This window comes from Delphinapterus leucas, chromosome 7, assembly GCF_059928025.1.
Source record: "Delphinapterus leucas isolate spDelLeu-1000000601 "Yukka" chromosome 7, BTC_Dleu_Yukka2, whole genome shotgun sequence".
In the NCBI taxonomy this organism is placed as follows: Eukaryota; Metazoa; Chordata; class Mammalia; order Artiodactyla; family Monodontidae; genus Delphinapterus; species Delphinapterus leucas.
This window is the reverse complement of record NC_143135.1, coordinates 50,842,576-50,862,170: the sequence shown is the minus strand read 5'-3', so window position 1 is coordinate 50,862,170 and position 19,595 is coordinate 50,842,576. Positions and strand designations below refer to the sequence as shown.

General features: G+C 52.9%; 1 protein-coding gene across 1 annotated transcript in view; it reads right to left on the bottom strand.

Moving 5' to 3' along the window:
- Window positions 1–528: 528 nt before the first annotated feature.
- Window positions 529–19,595, bottom strand: part of P2RY6 (pyrimidinergic receptor P2Y6) — a 61,617-nt gene continuing 42,550 nt past the window's right edge. Inside the window, exon 2 of the mRNA XM_089915297.1 lies at window positions 529–8,551. Coding sequence (XP_089771423.1) covers window positions 7,531–8,517 — 987 coding nt within the window. The 5' untranslated portion in view covers window positions 8,518–8,551 and the 3' untranslated portion in view covers window positions 529–7,530. The remainder of the gene's footprint in view (window positions 8,552–19,595) is intronic.

Below are 19,595 nucleotides of genomic sequence, written 5' to 3'. Positions count from 1 at the left end.
AAATAAACTTTGTGGCGAAGGAAAGGGGGTGGGGGGCGGGGCCTCGCGCCCAAAAGAGGGGGTGGGCTCCCGGCGCGCTCTAGTCTGGGAATCGGGAGTGAGGGGGAGGGGAAGGAATCGGGGAGGAGCGGAAGGAGAAATAAGACTGCTTGAGCACAGGCTGACTGAAGCGACCCTCCAGATGAGCCCCTCGGGAGCTCAGCGGGCAGAGCTGACCCCCATCCCCCCAGCACTCGCTGCAACACGCAAACTCTGAGTGTGGTCCGCTCCACAGGCGTACAGTCGGGGTGGCGCACCCTCTGCATTCGGGCGGAAACGCCTCCTGCCCAAGGGACCCCAACATGGCAACCTCGGACCCACAAACTCTCGTACACAACACCGACACTCAGGTAAAAGCAGAAGCACTCTCCCAGCCGAGAGACTCGCCTCCAGGGGGAGCGGTGCGCGCCGCAGACCAACCCAGGCGCTTGCAGCTCTCTGTCCCGCCCCTTCACCCCGCCCAGGCCACGCCTCCTACTAGGTCCTTCGCTGCGAATCCCGCTGTAACTGCGACCGGGTCCAGCCCCTGGCGCCCCCAAACGCCCCGCCCCTCCCACCTCTGCGGCCAGTCCAGCTCTGACTGTCCCCCCACCCTCCCCAAGCCGCTCCAGGGGCCCTCACCCTTTGTGACCACGCCCCCACGTTTCCAGCCGCGCGCCTTGTACCCCGCCCCCTCCTTCTCCAGCTCTCTGGGGTACGCGGCTCTAGCGCTGTCTACCGGCCGGATTCGCCCACCCCCGTGGAGCCTTGGACGACTAAAGCTGCACCCGCCACAAAAAAAAAACCAAAAAAAAACCCCGGAGAGTTGGGAAGACTTCACTTCCTTTACTTCCTTCTAGTCGTTAACTAGTCCCTTCAGGAGCCGTTTCAAACCTATTCCCTTCGCAAAGTGCACTGCCCTTCCTTCGACTTCACACACAAAAGGCGCTTTGACGGGAACGCCCTCGATTTACCACTGCCGAACCTACACTCCTACCTGACTCCCATCCGCCCTCCTGTCAGGCAAGGTGTGGGTGGCTTCTACTGCTTCACACCACCCTTGGAGGTAGATCTTATTGCCCCTTCTCTGTGGCTCATGAAGAAGAACTTTGACCAGTGTCAAAGTCAGGAAATGGCAGCTCCTGGTATGATTCAAATTCAGATTTCAGGAGCTTCAAACACCGTGCTTCTCCAGACAGCCTGTGCTGGTTCCATATCCCTGATGAGCCCCCAGCAGTTTCCTCCTCCTCCCTGGGCCTGGGATCAGCCTCCCCAGGAACAGCGGACACTCATGTTACCCTTAGCCCAAGAGGACTGTGGCTGAGCCCCATTAGCTAGGAGGCCCTGGAAGCAGGAGGCCCCGATCCAGATGAACAGGCAGGGCTGGGCGTAGGGCAGGAAGGTAGACACTCAGGCATTGCCTGACTACCGCATGAGACATGGAGGACTCAGCGAGAACCCCAGGGCCCTGCTTGCTGCTTCCCTTGGGTTGTGGGAAGTAACTGTAGGGAGAAAGCTCTTCCTCTTTGAGTTGAGACCAGCCTCCAATAAGTCCCTCAACTCAACCTTACCTCCTCTCTGTCTCAAAGGGGCCAGCGTATCGCTCACTCTTCAATGGGAAATTGATAGCAAGGAAGAAAGCTCTGTCTGGCCTATTGTCTCTCTGCCCTTTCCTTGCTGTGTGACCTTGGGTAAATACCTGCACTTCCCTGGGCCTCAGCTGCCTCATCTGAAAAGTATGGAGTGGGTTTAAGTTTCCCCAAGGGTGCCTCTCTCTGACTCTATTTGAAATCAGACTCTTGTCTCTTCTAGGTTGTTTTGGTATGGTGGGGGGGACCCTCATCCTGGAAGTCACTGCTCCCCTCCAATAATAATGATGGCCCTTGCCATCTGAAATTGATAATTTTCCAAGCTCTGTCACACCTGGTCATTTTCTGTCTTCAGGTCACTTCTGGGATAGAGGATAGAGGTTTTTATTCCCAAATCACAGATGGGGAAGCTGGTGGAGAGGAGCAGAGACTCAGGTCACAGGCTCCCAGCGCCCTGCAGCTTGGCCTTGAGGTGGGCTCCTTGGGGCCTTTGGACGAGGAATCCCCTTGGTGGGGAGGGAGGGTGTTTAAGGAGCTACGCTGGGCCTCCACCCAATGGGAAGCTCACCCAATCAGAGATCGGCTTGGCTGCTCCCCGCACCAGCCCCTTCTGATTCAGGATGAGACAAAGTCATCTTCCAGGCACAGAGAGGGCCTGGGTGTTTTTAACCCTCAGAATATTCATCTAGAAGGGGTCTGGAAGCACTGGGTGCCAGGGCGGACAGCAACACTAAGCCGGGCCCAGTGCAGGCACCCTCACAGATGTGACAGGTGGTCCTCAGCATGTTGCTCTTTCCCTTTGGGCCTCAGGCTCCTCACCTGTGAAAGGGGAATGAAAACAATAACCCATCTACCCAGTGAGTTGTGGTGACCCAGCAATATCAGGGCTGTAGAATCCCTTGGGGAAATGAAGATAGGAAGATTGTGATGGTCACAGTCAAGGCCAATGATGGGCCTCAGGCACTTACGAGGGAGAAAGATGAGGAGTGAGGGGACTCCAAGAAGCAATGAGCTCTGGACAGGAGCTGTCTTAGGGGGAGTCTGGCTCCTAACTCCGTTCCAAAGTCAAATAGAATTGACCCGAGATGGTCCCCTTTCCTGTATAATTAGGCCTCAAGTGCACAGAATTGGATTATTTGTAACCTTTTGTTCATGACACATTCTTACCAGTTATTTAATTGATTCCCATCAAAAAACAAAACAACTAGGGCCTTTACAATGTTCTATATCTCATTATATAGTTCTCCCACCACTCATTCTCCTGCTGCTATCCCGCCACCCACGGTTACCATCACCTCCTGTGTTCAGCATTCCCTTGCTTTCCTTTTTATATAGTTTTAGTGCATCTGTGTATTCCTTCAAAGTATATATTTTCATTCTAGTTATTTAAAACTTTATAAAAAGGGCATCTTGCTGTGTATAATTTTTTGGGATTTCTTTGTACTTAATATACTGCTAAGATTTATCCACTTTGCGTGTCGGTATAGTACATTCTGGCTGTGTGTTAACATTCCAATGTGTGAACATAGCACAGTGCATTCACCCACTCTCTCATGGACGGGCATTTGGGCGGTTCCAGCTGTTCGTGCTTGTGAACAGTGCAGCTCAGTGTTGTGCATGACTTCACGTGCACATGCGCAGAAGTGCTGGAGCAACAGCTATGCTGTTGTTCAACGTTGGAGAGGCATTGTCAAGCTGGGGTCGAATACCTCTTCTATGTTTTTTGATGGTGTGTTTCCTTTTCTGTGAAGTGCCTGTTTGTGTCTCCTGCCCATTCTTCTCTTGGGTTATAATACTCTTTTGTACTTTATGAAAATTATGCCCTAACTTTTCCACACTCCATACCTCTGGGGGCATAGGGAGGGCTGGTAGTATTAACATCATTTTACAGGTAAGGAAACAGAGGCTCAGAGAAGTGAAGGGGGCTTGTTCAAAGTCAGAGTCAGAAACAGCCCTTCTGCACTGAGGCCCAAAGACCTCAGCTAAGAAACCTTCTCTTCACCTCAAGCTGGGTCAAGGCTCCCCTGGTCCTCAGCCTCTATTGGTCCCTGACCATTCCAGGAGCTTTTTGTCTCCTTAGTGACACCTTCCTTGTCCCCTGGCCCTCTTTATGTTCTTCTGAGCTCTCCTGCCTGGTTGTAATGATCCAGATATGTATGTGTTTATTTCATTATTGCCATCTTCCATCAGACTAGGAGCTCACTGAGGGCAGGGACCCAATGCGCAGCATGATGCTTGGCATACAGTAGGTGCTCAATAAATGTTGTTTGCTGGATGAACTGTTTCCTTGTCTGCACCCCCAGCCCTTGGATTCTTTCTGAGGGTTGGGCTGGGTCTGAGCTGGAGGGAGGAACCAGCAGCATCCTCGCTAGGACAGATCCAGTACCCCTGGGCTTTTCCTGCTTGGCATGGAAGTCTCCTGAGACAAACCCTGGTTCCTGACTCTCTGGCTCCCCCATCTTGGCCCTGCCCCTCTGACTCCCTGTCGTCAACTTCCAGCAGCCAACACTCACGGGTTTCCTGTCTTGGAAGCTCCTTCCGTGGGCCTGGCCTCCTTTGGAATCTTCCTCTCTCTCTTCTTCCCCACCCAGCATCTCCACTTCCTCCCCTCCAGCTGCTCCTTGACTCACCTACCTCCACTGCGCCATCATGCCACCATCATTCCAAAACCCCAGGCTTTGACCCTCTACCTCTCCGGCTCCTCCTCCTTCCCAGCGCCCTGATGCTAGAGTTCCCAGGACTCTATCCAGGCCCTCTCTTACTCTCTTCCTCAGGAAGCCCATCCACTCCCTCAGCTTCAAGCCAAAAGTGGGATGAGCACTCCCCAGGCTTTGCCACTCTTCTAAGAAGCCTTCCTGGTGTCTCCAGACCCTGTTGACTCCTAGCTCCTACTTAGGTGGAGGCCTCAGCCCTCCACACCAGGCTGGACCTTGTCCCCCTTCCAGTCCACGACACTGCCTGGCCTCCACCGAGGTCCACCATCTCAGTAGGCATACTGAGTAAAGGGATTAGTTCTGGCTGTGGGTAACAAAGGCCTGAAAAACTGGTGGCTTAAAAAAGGTAGACATTTATTTCTCTCTCATGCAAAAGTCTGGATTTAGGTGACCCCAAACTGGAATGGTCAGAAACGCAAGCTGCTTTTCATGTTCCAAGATGGTGCTCCAGCTGTGATGTCACAATGTAAGCAACAAGAAGGGAAGGGAGGCCAGACACCACCTGTCTCTTAAAGACATTCCCTCCTCCCATATTAAACTGCCTTAGGGCATTTGGCTTATATCCCATGGACCAGGAGTAATTTATCTGGCCATACCTAGCTGCAAGAGAGGCTAGGAAATGAAGTTTTCATCCTAGGAGACTCTGCCTAACTAAAAGAGAATTGACAATGTGGTTGGCACAACTTCCTAGGGGTCCCCAGTTACTAGGACTGGGTGAGGCAGGTGGGCACTTGGAAGTCAGGTGAAGAAAGGAAAGGGGAGGGAAGGGAGGGTGAAGCAGGGGAGGATCTAGTATTTGGGTTAGAGAAAGGCTGTGTGACCTTGGTAAGTCAGTTCCCACATCCTGGTCTCAGCTTCCCCATTATAAGGTATTATAAGGATTAAATGAGAAAATGAGTATACCACACGTTGCATGGTTCCCAGAATGCACAGAGCCCGGCCTATGGCCACTACTGTCCTTGTGGCTCCCCAGTGCTTCCCTGGCCGGCAGCCTTTTCCTCTCTAGCCCTGCTAACCCTCCAGCTTTATATCAGGCCACAGCCCCGCCTATCCTTCCTCCGGCAGCCTCCATGCCTTTGTTTGTGCTGTTCCCTGCACCAGGGAACACCCTTACCCTTTTTTCTTCAGTGTAATTACATCTATCCTTTAAGACCCAGCTGCACCGCTCCTTCCCCCAGGAAGTCTTCCGCAACCCCTTTGGTCCCTCCTGCCCCTCACTGCACTCCACCCCTGTCTGTGTCGTCTCTGTCCCCATGCCAGCAAGCAGACCTTCCCAGAGTAAGCCCCCCACCCCTGCCCTGCCCCTCCATCACTGAGAGTGCTCTGGGTTAAAGTGAGAAGGGAGAAGGGCGGTGGGGAAGAGGAAAAGAACAAAAGGAGGAGGAAGGGAAGGAGGAATTCAAGCCCCCCCAAATGGTGCTTGGAATCCCTCCCTGGTCCTGGCATGTAATAAATGATTTTTTCCTTCTTATAGGAACAGATGGGGCTCATGGATTATGGCTCTTATTCTCAAAAAAGTGTGCTGAATTTTTTTTTCTTAAAAGACTAGCTGCCTCCTAGCTAAAGGAGGAAGAAAAACCCTTGCAATCTCCCCTGCTTAAAGCTCCTTGTTTAGAAACCTCCTATGCCTATTCCTAGAGACAGACCCTAGAGGAACTTGTGTGAGCAAAAGGTGAAACCATTATAACAGTAACATTCATTGCATGCCTACTATGTTCCAGGCGTTGTTCTAAGTGCTTTGCACATATTAGTTAATTTAATCCTCACAACAACTTTACAAAATAGGTACCATTATTACTCGCACTTTACAGTTACGGAAGTTAAGGTATGAAGAGGTTAAATAACTTCCCCAGAGTAACACAGCTAGAAATGATAGACCCAGGATACACACCCAGGTGAACTGGCTCTGGGGTCTGAACCCTTTATGCTCTTCTGCCTTGCAAGGGAAGCTGGGAATGGAATTTACCTGCGGCCCACAATTTCCACTCTTGGAAAAGTAACCAAGGGGTCACAGTTCTTGGCATCCTGCTGGGACAGTCATCTGGGACTTGCTGCCGCGCTCAGCCTGGGCTGTTGGCGGAGGCCCTCTGCCTTCTGCTCCCCCATCTCTTACTCCCCCGTGACAGGCAGCTGAAGAGCCTGGTCTCGGATGCAAGATGGGTAACACCTGGACTGCTTGGCACAGCATTGCACTATATGGGGACTAAGAACTAGTCTGTCTTCTGATGTCCCCACACATCTACCTCACTGTGACCCAAAGAATCAAACTGCCTTCTGTCCAAATTGTCAGCCCCTCCAGCAAGGACACTTTCAATGGATTCCCAAGATGGGCTGGGGCCTGGTTTTCCCCCTTCCTCTACCAGCTGCAAGCACACCTCAGACATTACTGTGGAGTTTAACTCCTGCAGAGCCCTCCTCTAAAGGTCCCCTTGGCTGAAGAGCCTTGGAGATTAGGCAGGGCTAAAAGAAAAATGCTGAAGAAGTTGTACAGTCCTTCCCCTCCCTGCCTTGTCCCTCTGCCCTTTCCTCTCTCCGCTCTAACCTTCTAAGGTGGAAGACTCCCTTTGCCATGGCTGGTTCTGCCAGTACTGGGTCTGTGTGGCATACTAGCAGCCATGGGCTGGTCACATTGTTCCACAGGAGGAAAACTGAGATCTGGGAGGAGGGAATAAGGAATGGAGGAGTAGTGAGCGGGGGTGGGGCGGGAGTGTGTGGAGATGAGGACAAGGAGCAGAGAGGACCAAATGAATGAATGGAACACAGCACATCCCCCAGAGATCTCATATTCATCCCTCAAAACCCAGCTCAAATGGCCCTTCCCAGAAGCTCTCACTTACCCCTCCCATCTTCTCTTACTCCCTTTATTGGTGACTCCAAAGTATGCAGCATACTCCTCAGTTACAGTACATGTCATACTATATTTTTGTGAGCAGCTTAACTCTCTCCCCAACTCTCCATGGCTTCTTGAGACCTTCTGGAGAACCAGCCCCAGGCTTGTCTCTCTCTGTATCCACAGGACCTGGTTCAGAAAAAGGGCTTAATAAATAGTTGCTGGTGAAGTTTTGGGGTCGGGGGGGGTCTCACTCTATGCCCAGCTGAGCTAAGCTCTAATTCTCTGCATGGTTTGGGGCTGGTGCAGCTTTTGATGCCCCAGCCACAGTGGCAAACACAATGGTTGCCCAGACCCCACGTGTCCTGCCCCAGTGGACTCAGCGACCCTGTCGCTGCCACTTGGCTGTGAGTTTCTGTAGCAGCTCCTGTGGCTGCCGGCGGAACTTCTTCTGGGTAAAGTAGAAGAGGATGGGGTCCAGCACACTGTTGGCACTGGCGAAGGGCCGTGTGCCCTTGTAGGCGGCCGCGAAGGCCTCCAGCACAGGGCAGGGGAGGCCGGGCGTAGAGCGCACCGCCAGGTAGGCTGTCTTGGTGATGTGGAAAGGCAGGAAGCTGATGGCAAAGGCAGCTGCCACCACCACAGCCATGCGGGCTGCCTTGCTACGCCGCTCCTGGGCCACAGGCCCTGCTGGGCCATCCTGGCGGCACAGACGACGGGCCAGGCAGCAGTAGCAGGCCAGCAGGGCAACAAAGGGCAGCAGGAAGCCAATGACTGTGAGGGCCATGCCATAGGGCATGTAGTGGGTGGCCAGGGCAGGTGGGCTCAGGTCATAGCAGACCGTGCGGTTACGCTGGATGCCTGTGGCAGCAAAGAGGGCTGTGGGCAGGCACTGGGTCGTCACGGCCAGCCATACAGCCCCACACACTAGCCAGGCAGCCCGGCGGCCCCCACGCTTGTGCCAGGGGGCCAGAGGGTGGCAGATGCCTAGGTAACGCTGGAAGCTGATGCAGGTAAGAAAGAGGATGCTGCCGTGTAGGTTGGCGTAGAAGAGGAAGCGGACCAGGCGGCAGGCGAGGTCTCCGAAGGGCCAGTGGTCACCTTGGGCATAGTTGTAGATGAGCAGGGGCAGGGAGCAGGCATACAGCAGGTCCGCCAGGGCCAAGTTCAGGGTGTACACGGCCGTGCGGGTCAGGGCCCGGCGGGATGTGCAAATCTGGGCAATGACGCAGGCGTTTAGTGGCAGGCCGGCTGCCAGCACCACCGAGTACACGGGCGGCAGCAGTAGCCGCTTGAAGTTCTCTTGGTAGACGCAGGTGGTGGGCGGCAAGCCCAGGGCCCGGCCTGTGTCATTGTCCCATTCCATGGCTGTTCAACTGGACTTCCTACATTCAGAGATGCTGGGGAAGCAACATACAATCTGTCAGTGGCCACACTCATTGACCACCCAGTAGGCCCCTGTCCCTCTCTGGGCCTTGATCTCCCCACGTGAACCATCTCTGATACTCACCACCCCACGGAAGCCCTCCACAGCCCTCACTTTAAGGAAACCTGGAATACGATAAAGCTCAAGCTTGGGAGAAATCCAATCCACTTTCTTGCTGTAATATTCACTTCCTACCAACCTTCTTGGTGAATTTCTATTCATCCTTCAAAACCCTAGTCAAATGTCTCCTCTGTAAGTGAAGATTGACAGACTTTGGTTTGAATCCCAACTCTGCTACTTACTAGCTGTGTGAACTTGAGCGAGTGATATGATGTACCTTATCTGAGTCTCAGTTTTCCCATCTGAAAAATGGGGGATTGATGTACCCACCTGTCAGGATGCCATGAGGTTAGAGGCACTAAATCGTGCTATGCAGGGCTTCCCTGGGCTCCCTGGAATTTGGAGATTGTGGTCATGGTGGGCCTGCTTGTCTATCTCTTCCCCCACAGACTGCGAAGCTCCTGAGGAGAAGTGCCAGGTCTGGTGCCTCTCTGTGTCTGAGAGCCCAAAATTGGGGCCTAGGGCAGGGAAGGCCCTGGTAATTAATTAATCAGCATGAGTAGAATGTCCACACTTCTGAGCTAAGGACAGTGCCCACCTCCTCAGCCTGGACTCCACCTTCCAAAGCCATGGTCATTCTTTTGGCTGCAGTCTTCCTATCTGTAGAATGGGGGAAGGAGGTGATTTAGGAGTTCCCTAAATCCTTCCACGGGACTTTTGGCTACAAAGGCGTGTCCGGCTGAGCCACTAGGGCCACAGCGCCCCCTGGTGGCAAGAGTGAAAACCGCTTCCCCCGAAGGCAAATGGCTGAGGGACCAACCAACTCCACAGCTACTTTACAGAGAGGGAAATCCAGGCACAGTGAGGGGCACTGACCGCTCAATCTTAGTGAGTTAGAAGCAGAGGCAGAACCAGAACCCAACTGACTAAGAGGAGGCAACTTAGTGTGACCCATGGACATGAAGTATAGAGGTTATAAATCTAGCTTCAGAGCTAGGCAGGCCAGGTTCAAATGCTGGCTCCCCTACTTCTATGCTGTTCTACAAAGGGGAGGTTGCTTGCCTTTTCTGGGCCTGTGTCCTTATCAGTAAAACTGTCATAGACCTGATATTCAGTAGGTGCTTAATAAATGCCATGCCATGCCATTGTATCCTACACCTTATCTGTCCACTCATCCCTTCAAGCTAGGTTTTGGGGGAGCCAGCAGCACAAATGCCTCAAGAGTTTCCCTGGTGGGATCAGTCTGACTTATTGATACTCACCTCCCAACTGGCATTTCCATATTTACTGGTGTCCAGAGAGAATTCACAACTTAAATCCAATGGTCCTGGAAGCCTTTGGGATAGTGAGTCAAATCACCCCCTCTCCCTATTTTACAGATGGGAAAAACTGAGGCCCAGAAAAAAACATGAAGTCCTGCAAATGCACTCAGAAGGTGACAGAGGGTTGAAGCTGAGTATAAGGGCTCTGGTCTAGATGCCCATGTTCAAATCCCAGCTCTGCCACATATAAGCTGTGCGGCCTTAGGCCCGTTACCGAACCCCTATGCTCGGCTTCCACACCTATAAAAGGGGATAATATAGTACCTGCCTCATAGGGTTGTTGTGAGGATCAGTGCCTAGCACAGGGTAAGGTGAGCTATTCGTTTTTTCTTTTTTTAAATTGGAGTATAGTTGATTTACAGTGTTGTGTTAGTTTCAGGGGTACAGCAAAGCGAATCAGTTGTACATATACATATATCCACTCTTTTTAGATTCTATTCCCATATAGGCCATTACAGAGTATTGAGTAGAGTTCCCTGTGCTATACAGCAGGTCCTTACTTGTTATCTATTTTATATATAGGAGTGTGTGTATGCCAGTCCCAATCTCCCAATTTATTCCTCCCGCACCCCTTACCCCCTGGTACAAGGTGAGCTATTCTTAATGTGAATATACCTGCTAAATAAAGTTATGAGATTTTTAAAAGTTAATTAGAGCAAAACATAACTCCTCAAACTAATTTCTCCCAACTTAAAATTTGATTTTGATGAAAATAGTTTACCCAGATTCGGGGCAACTGCAAAATGATGATGTTTGGATTCTCTAGTCTGTAACCCACATGCTACAACACCTTTAATTATCAAAGATTCTTCCTGGGGCTACAGTCCATGTGCTAGGAGTGCTGGGCACCCAGCTAAGCAGTTAAGCATGAGGTAGAGGCCAGAGGAGGAGGCACAGCAGTCCTCCCATTGTCACCAAGAAGCCAAGATTAGTATAGGCAAGAGAAAGTTCATTCATCTCTTCATTTGTTTGTTCCAGCCATTCTTTCATTCATGCATTCATTCTTTGTTTTCACACGCCAAACATTTAATGGGTACTCACTACTTGCTCATTGCATGTGGCATAGTGTACAGATGTAGATGTAGATAGATACATATACAGATATATGCATACACATACACATATTCATATACATATACATATGCTAGTCTGAGGGGGGAGACCAGTGTGAGCCACGGGATGGAAGAAACTTTTCAGAGGAGGATGAAAGATGGAGCAAGTCCCTGGTGGTTGAGGAAGATTTCCATGGATGGAGAGGGGTGTGAGGCCCCCGGGGGGGGGCGCCCAGGTGAGGAGGAAGAGGGCGCAGGCAGGGCCTGAGAGGAGAGCAGCATGCTAGGACAGAAGGTTATGGCGAGGATGGAGAGCAGGTGGAAGGAACTGTGCTGTGCCCCCCCTCTTTGGGGAGGTCTGTCGCCCTTGGACACCACCCCGAGAGGGAGCCCTCTGCCTCAGGCAACTGCAGTTTCCAGGTGTTTTCTGCCTCGCACTCCCTGGCGAGAGTGGCCCTCTGGGAAGGAGGCAGGGGCTGCTCTAGGGGATCCAGGCAAGCCTTCAGGTCTGCTCCAGGAAAGGTCACACTGGCTTCCTGATCCACTCGCCTTCTGAGGACCTAGGAGTGGTGAGCTGTTCTCCCACTTCCCGGCAAGAGCTGCTCCCAGGGAGGGCTCGTGTCGTCCCTGCCTCTGGGCAGCAGCTGACACTCCTTCGAGTTCTCACACCTGTCACTCACTCTTGGGCCCTGTGCCCTGGACCAGCTCAGACCCCAGCCTCTTCCTGGGCTCCAGCTGCTCTGCCTGCGGTGGAGGGCTTTCTAGCAGGTGGCTCTGACTACATCCTTCCCTGTATCCCTCTGCCCTTTGAAGAAAAGCTCAAACTCTTGTCCTGACAGTCAAGCTCCCTGCCGAGCCCTCCAGCCTCATCTGAAGTACCCCAGATGAGGTACTTCACTCTGCCCCTTCCTCTCTTGCCACACTGTTCTCAAGACACACGGCCATTCATGGCCAGAGATCCAGACTTCCTCTCGGGTTTCCCCATTTTTGCTGTTCCCGTCACACAAAATGCCATTTAACCCATCTCTGTTTGTCAAAACCCTAAGTGTCCATCAAGCTCCAGATCTAATCTTACTTCTGTCTTTTCTGATCCCCCAGTTGGGTGGAGTCCCTTTCTCTCTGCCCACCTCCCAAATCTGTGGACCTCCTTTAGGTCAGCGCTGGACCCAGCCTGCCTGCCCCCGTCCACCACCCACCCTGGCCCACGGCCCCCGAGATGTGCCAACACTTACATGCAGCCTCCTGTCCCTGAAGCGCCTTGGCGGCCCCAAGTGTGTTAGGTCAAGGGGAGGCCAGACATGCCCTGAGCCCAGGCTGTAACACCTCCGACAGGGCAGCTTCCTCTGTTTCCTGGCAGGGCTGTCTCCGATTGAAATAGCCCCTGCGGGGGCCTCCCCCCGCCGCATCACCCTCAACACCAAAGCCTAGCGGAAACTGAATCTAAGGAGCGAGGAGGCAGAGAAAAGATCTCCTTCCTGGAAACATCCCCACCCCAGCAGATGAAAGCGGGTGATGAAGAGGCAGACAGAGGTGGGGGAGGACCAGAGGCTGCTGCTCTAAGGCCAGCCCCACAGACCCAGCAGCTTCCTTTCTCCTCAGCCCTCTCTCAGTCTATCCATCTATCAGATGGGTAGTTTGGTGATTAAAGAACTGTTGGTCTCTCTTTAGCTATAATACCCAGAGCCGTTTTCCTAGTCACTCCTCCATCCATCCCTCCTTTCTTCATCCACTCAGTAGCTCATTCACCGACCCATCCATTCTTCTCTGTGGCAATCCACTTATGCACTCACTTATTCAGCCACCTTCTCCCTCCCTCCTTCTCTCTCTCCTTTTTTCCACAAGCGTGATCTTCCCACATTTCCCCACTTAGCAGTCACTGTTTCCTTGGACACTGCAGGCCCAGAGCTCCCTGGGAGTGAGGGGCGTGGGTTGTGGGGATAGAGGTGATGCCTGAGAACTCATCTGGGTGCATTCTCCCTGCCTGTGCCAAGTCCTTCCCAGGCCCCTCCGCACCACCGCACCAGGACTCGGAGCTGTTAGGACAACCAGAGGAGGAGATGTGGCTCCTTGCTGTCCCAAGGGGGGCAGCTCCAGTGGTGGAGATAGTACTCAGGGGCTGACCTGGAGGAGGTGGGCTTTCATTTGGAGTAGCTGAGGCAAATAGGGACAGAATGGTACAGGAAAAGATCACTGCCCAGGGAGTTTGAGGCCCAGGTTCTTGTTCTACCTTGGTACCTACTCACTTTGTGACTCTGGACAAGCCCCTCCCCCTCTCTGACCCCCCTCAGTACAATGTGGTCATACTGGCCACCAGTATGTTGTGAGGGTGACCTGCCAGAGGGAGGGAGGACTCTTTTTACCTTGTAAGGTATAAGCACCGATCTCACCCCCAAACCCATTTTACAGGCAAGGGGATTGAGGAACCGAGGTGGGGCCAAAAGTTTGGAACAAACTGAGAAAATTCAGGTTTGAACTGCTGGTAAGCGCTTGGTCAGTTGTGCATGGATTGGTCACCTACTGCTTATTCAAGTCTGTGCCAGGAGGTCGCTTGTGCCTGCTGAGAGTGTGGACCTCCTGGTCTGATTTGCGCTGTGCTAGGGCTCAGGAGGGCAAGGAGGCCTGGCCTTCATCCCAGCAGCCAGTTCTCTGCTGGGTTCCCAGGACAACCTCCTGTGGTCACCCCCACCGGGGTGTCTGTCCCAAGAATGGGAGCAGGTCCGAGGACTTGCTGAAGAGGTCAGCCCCAGCGTAGGGCTTGGGTCTCAGTTCCTGCCATCTGGATGGGGCCCTGAAGGGAGAGCTCAGGTCTTAGCGGTCATGGGTACACCTGGAAGGGCTCCTGGAGAAGGCATGTCTGCTGCTGGGCTTTAAAGGGCTGGGGTGACTTGGACACATAAAAAGAATGAGGAGGGCATCCGAGGCAGGAGGCACAGAGGTAGGGAATGAGTCTACCCTGTGAGAGAAATGAAGAATAAATATTGCAGCCAGAGCATGGGATGAGTTGTGCGAAGAGGGGACAAGATGGGAAGCCTGACGGGGGTGGCCTGTCATAAAACCTCAAGCAGAACCCAGGTGCCACTGCTTTGCTCCCAAGCCTGCCAGGGCTCCCAGCCCAGCCTCAGCCTTCCCCACCAGGCTTTCCAGCCCTTGGACCTATCACATGCTGTTTCCTCTGCCTGGGATGCTCTCACTCACCTTCTCTAAATAATCTCACTTATCCTTCCTTGTAGTTTTCTAATCTGTAAAATGAGAGTGATCATTGGTACCCTACCACATAGGCTGTTGTAAGAATTAACTGAAACCATGTATGTGAGCGGCCCTGGTACACAATAAATACTCAATAAACGGTTTTTTGGTTTTTGGGTTTTGGTTTTTGCCGCACCGCGCGGCTTGCGGGATCAGGGATTGAACCTGGGCCCTTAGGCAGTGAAAGTGCAGAGTCTTAACCACTAGACAACCAGGGAATTCCCAGACATTTGTTAACTGAATGAATCAATTCCAGGCCCAGCTTTGGGCTCCCTCAGTCCACCCCAGCCTCCACTGATTTCTGAGTCCTCAGCACCAGGTGTCATTCACTTAAGTACCTTCCCTGTGCCCGATGTTTTATCTGCAGTTCTGGGCTGGTAGTGGGTGAGATTATTCTCTCCATTTTATCGAGGAAGGAAGGCTAGTGAGTTTCCCAAGGTGTGCAAGACTGGTGGCATTTCAACAAGGTCCTCCTCACTCTACAGCCACCTTCCCCATTGTTGCCCCAAAGTCCATGCTTAGATGGTCAAGCCAGAGAATTCCCCTGGGAGTATCTTCCCTGCACTCAGGGCCTTTGGCCATGAGATGGCGCCAGGAGATTGCCCAGGATGGCCAGCCTCGTGCCTTCAGGCGCAGCCCTAAGATGAGGGCTGGGGGCAGGTCTCCATACCGCAGGGTCCTCCCCTCTGTGGCTGGCACTGAGCAACCTCAGGGACGGGTTTCCAACCTCAGTTTCTCCTGACCCACTCCCCAGCCTTTCTCCCATTTATGCCTGGATAAGCTCAAGCCTTGTTCTCAGATCCCTCACCTGGGCTCTCAGGAGCCACTGGGGACATTGGCAGGGCGTAGGGCCAGTGCTGAGCCCTATCTGGCTGAGGGAGAGGCCTGGGGAGTGTCTCCCTGACACCAAGCTTTCACCGTCCATCTCCACTCCAGGCACACCTTCAGCGGAAACACTGAAATCCCTCACCCCACAGAGAGGACAACCTCTGCCATTTCCTTTTTTCAATTCAGGCAACAGTGCATAGGGTTGGTTTCTGCCTATAGCAGAAGCAATTAAGTTTAGACATAAGGAAGAACTGATAGGGGTTGAAGCTCCTTGGGCTGGTTGGATCCTGTGGTCTCAGGATACCCCTTTAGATGACTTGGCAGCCTCACTCCATCCCAAATCCCGCCCCAAGGCCCTCTTATTTGGAAGGGATGAAGAGGCCTGACTACCAGAGGCAGCAGCTGGAAGTCTGAGCCATCGCCTGCCAGCTGGCCAGGAACCAGCTCAGACCAGGCTGGACATGGGAAGAGACCTCCTAACCTTGGCCTGACTGCCTTCTGGGTAACAAGACCTGGAAACCCCCTTGTCTGCCCCTTGCTTCTAAGCTTAGCAGCAAGGGCACAGGATGACAGAGATCAAGACCAGGCTTCCTTCCTCTGAGGAGTCAGACAGGCTAGGATGCATCACCAACTTGCTGTGTGACCCAGGGTGAGCCACCTACCCTCTCTGTGCCTGAGGTGCCACCAGATAAACGGCTAGATTCCTGAGACCAGTGCCTCCCAGGCACCCAGGGAACAGGGTGCCCCAGGGAGGCACCCAGGGAACTCCTGGAGGAGTTTTGGTCTCACCTGTGGTGTCAGGCTGGCCACTAAAGCAGGCAAACTTGGCAGTAGGAGGGCACAGGGAGACTTGATTTCTCTTTTCTTTTTCCACTTCCCCTTCTTGCCTCCTGCTCAACAGGAAGGAGTTCAAGCTGGAACTGAAACAGTCATTTTGAGTACAAGGAAGGGGAAGCTGCAGGCTTGGGGAATTTGGGGGTCGAGGCTGCAGAGCCTCCAGCCTCCAAGCCTACACACCATCACTCCCTTTTTTTTAAAACTTTTTGGCCATGCTGCATGGCATATGGGATCTTAGTTCCCCGACCTGACCAGGGGTCGAACCTGCCAGTTTTTCTCTGGCCTCCACAGGTTGAGCAAAGAGGAAACTTGCATCTCCTGCGGCTCTACTATGCACAGGCCCCAGTTGCCCATCCGTGAGCTCATGTAATCCCCATCACAATCTGGACAGATGTTTTTATTGTGCAAAAATACTTCATATGGGGACTTCCCTGGTGGCGCAGTGGTTAAGCATCCACCTGCCAATGCAGGGGACACGGGTTCGAGCCCTGGTCCGGGAAGATCCCACATGCCGCGGAGCAACTAAGCCCGTGCACCACAACAACTGAGCCTGCGCTCTAGAGCCCGCGAGCCACAACTACTAAGTCCACATGCCACAACTACTGAAGCCCGCATGCCTAGAGCCCACGCTCTGCAACATGAGAAGCAACCACAATGACTGAAGCCCGCGCACCGCAATGAAGAGCAGCCCCCACTTGCTGCAACTAGAGAAAGCCCGCGCACAGCGACAAAGACCCAGTGCAGCCAAAAATAAAAACAAAAAATAAATAAATTTATTAAAAAAATATACTTCATATGCCATATCTCATTTACTCTTCACAGTTACAATTCCCACTTTGCAGATGAGGAAGCTGAGGCCTGGCAAAGTTAGCAAGAGGTTCTCTCTTAGGCATGTGTATAAGGAGGTCTGAGATCACGGTGACCTGGTGGGCACAGGGCTGAGAAGTCACAGGTCAGCCTCGGGGTGAGGAACTGTGGGACAGAGCACAGGGTCCCGGAGAACAGCTGTGACAGGGCAGCCCCTGTCAGCAGGAGAGTCCATAATGGCCAGCTTTCCAAGTCCATGCCCATGGGGCTGTAGCAGCTCCCACCCAGGGTCCTGGGAGATCCCAGGATCTTTCAATAAACCCCCTTCCCTGGAGCTAGTGTGAGAGGGTTCCTTGCCTGGATCCCCAGGCTGTCCCATTTTTTAAATCTCCCCATGGAGGTGTGCCATTTGGATCCCCCTTCAAGAAAGACCCTGCTGTTTAGCTGCAAGGAGTACAGTTGGCTGACAGCCTCCATTGGTGCCTTCAAAACCCGGCCATCCTCCCAGATAAACAGGCTCCAGTCCGCTGGGGAAGAGATGGCCTGGGTCCAGTTGTCTGTCCTGTCCTGCAGGCCATCATTGTTCCTCTGTCATTTCTCCCACCCAATTCCCAGACCCCCTTCATCATGATGGCCTCCCTTCCTTCCTCTCCTGGAGTCTTTTTTTTTTTTTTTTTAACTTTTTGGCCATGCTGCATGGCATATGGGATCTTAGTTCCCTGACCTGACCAGGGGTCGAACCTTCTCCCCCTGCAGTGGAAGCACGGAGTCTTAACCACCTGACCGCCAGGGAAGTTCCTCTCCTGGAGTCTTGAGGATCTGGGAGAGGTAGGCCTGTGGTGACCTAGGTCTGCCAATGAGACAAGAGTGGGCTCCTCAGGCCCTGTAACTAGCTCAGGGGTGGATGGGCAACCTTCACTGGGCGCCTCAAATTCTGGAGCTTTTGTTGGAACACTGGGAAGCAGACAGGTTTCCCACTGAGTTTGCAAAGCTGGTAGGATGTAAGTCTGGAGCTGCTGCAGCCATGCTGACTGTCCTACGAACTGAAGATACTACCACCAGGGAGGAGACTGTCCAAAATAAAGCCAAGGGATGGCAGAGTTGAGAGGTGGGAACACGCAGGTTCCTGAGAACACCATCGAGCACCTGCTTCCGGCTGTACCTGAAGCTTTACCTTTCACTGGACTTTTTGAAGGTATGAGCTAACAAATTCCCTTTTGCCTCAATCTGTTTGACCTAGGATTGTCACTTGAAATCAGGAGTCCTGCCTATAGTCCTGTGCCCCCATTCCTCCCCTTTCCTCTTTCAACAGCCCATCTTTACAGCTTTGGCCTCAGAACCCTAATATCCATGCAGTGGAGGCTAGAACTGGCAATGAACCTGGAGGTCACCAGCAGAGGGGCAGGTAGGGACTGAGGGACTGTCAGGTCAAGCCTGGCTTCCATGGGGCAGCCAGGGAAGCTCCCCAATTCACTTTCCATGGGGAGAGCCCCTCTTCCATCAGCTTCCAGGGTAACCACTGTGTCATCCCAGTAGCTCCTGAGAAGGAAACTAGAAAGCTAGAAATCCAGGGTCTAGTCCTAGATCCATCACCCACTTGCTGTGTGATCCTGGGGCAGTCATTTCACCTCCACAAGCCTCATTTTTTCTGAACAACTTCACTGCTACAGTTTCTTGGCTACCCAGCAAGTGCCATCCACTGAGTTAAATGCTTTTGCAGCAGGATCTCTTTCACTCCTAGCCCTGTGTGGTGGCCTGTTTATCCCCATTTTACAGACAAGGAAATGGGCTTCGAGAAGGCTGGTGTCTTGCCCAAGGTGACACAGTGAGTCAGTGGTGAGCCAGGACTAAGACACGGCTCTGAATAATGATAAAGTTCATGCTCAGGGAGAGAGATGACATTTCCCTACAGAAAAATTGAGGCCAGAGAGATCAGGAGCTTCCCCAAAGTACACAGTAAATCCACCATGCCACCCTGTGTCTCGGGAACACAGTGTCCTGAGACAGGACAAAGGAATGGGGACTGGGCGTCAGGGCAGAAAAGAACAGCCCAAGGGGCGATGTCAGCCAGACTCCCTCCCTTCTCTTTGTCAGGAATTTGGGACAAGGTCTGCTTTCCCTTTGTGGTCCCAGAGACCAGCACAGGCTCCAGCTCCCAAGAGACACTGGGAAATGTTGAATGAGTAGACCCCGTCTGTAAAGATGAGCCTCAGGGCTCTGTCCTTGGCGCTGCCTGGCAAAATAAAATAAAATAAAGCAAATCAAATTTTTGGCTTGGCTGATGACATAGAATACCTGTCAGGGGGAATGAAGGTCATGGCTACAGGAATAGCACCTCTGAGACTTCTTGTGTCCCCCAGCCCCTGACCCTCAGGAAGGGCAGGCCACCAACACTGCCTGAGTGTTTACTGTGGATCATGGTCCTACCCATTTCACAGACAGACACTGAAGCCCCAAAGGTAGGCAACCAACAGCTCTCACAGGCAAGGTTTAGGTGCAGAGAAAATCTCAGAAGACCCCTCACTGCCCACAGAAGGCAGCCCTCTGCCTTCACCCTGCTCTGACCGTCTCTGGTAGCTGAGCCCACCTGGCAGACACAAGAGACTCAACTGGACCCCAGAGCCCCGGGTCAATGACAAGGCTCTGAGATCTGGATCCTCGGGCCAGAGAGGCCTTAAGAGCATCTGACCCAGAGCTCTCCACAACCTCTCAGAGAAGGGAGGCTCCCTGAAGCCTCTTCGATAGGCTTGTCTGGCCCCTGCTCACATATTTCCCATGACAGGGAGCTCACCCCTTCTCTCCCAGGCCACTGAATTCCACCTTGAGAAAGCTCAGTGAGACATATGCTTTGCCATACCAAGCCCTG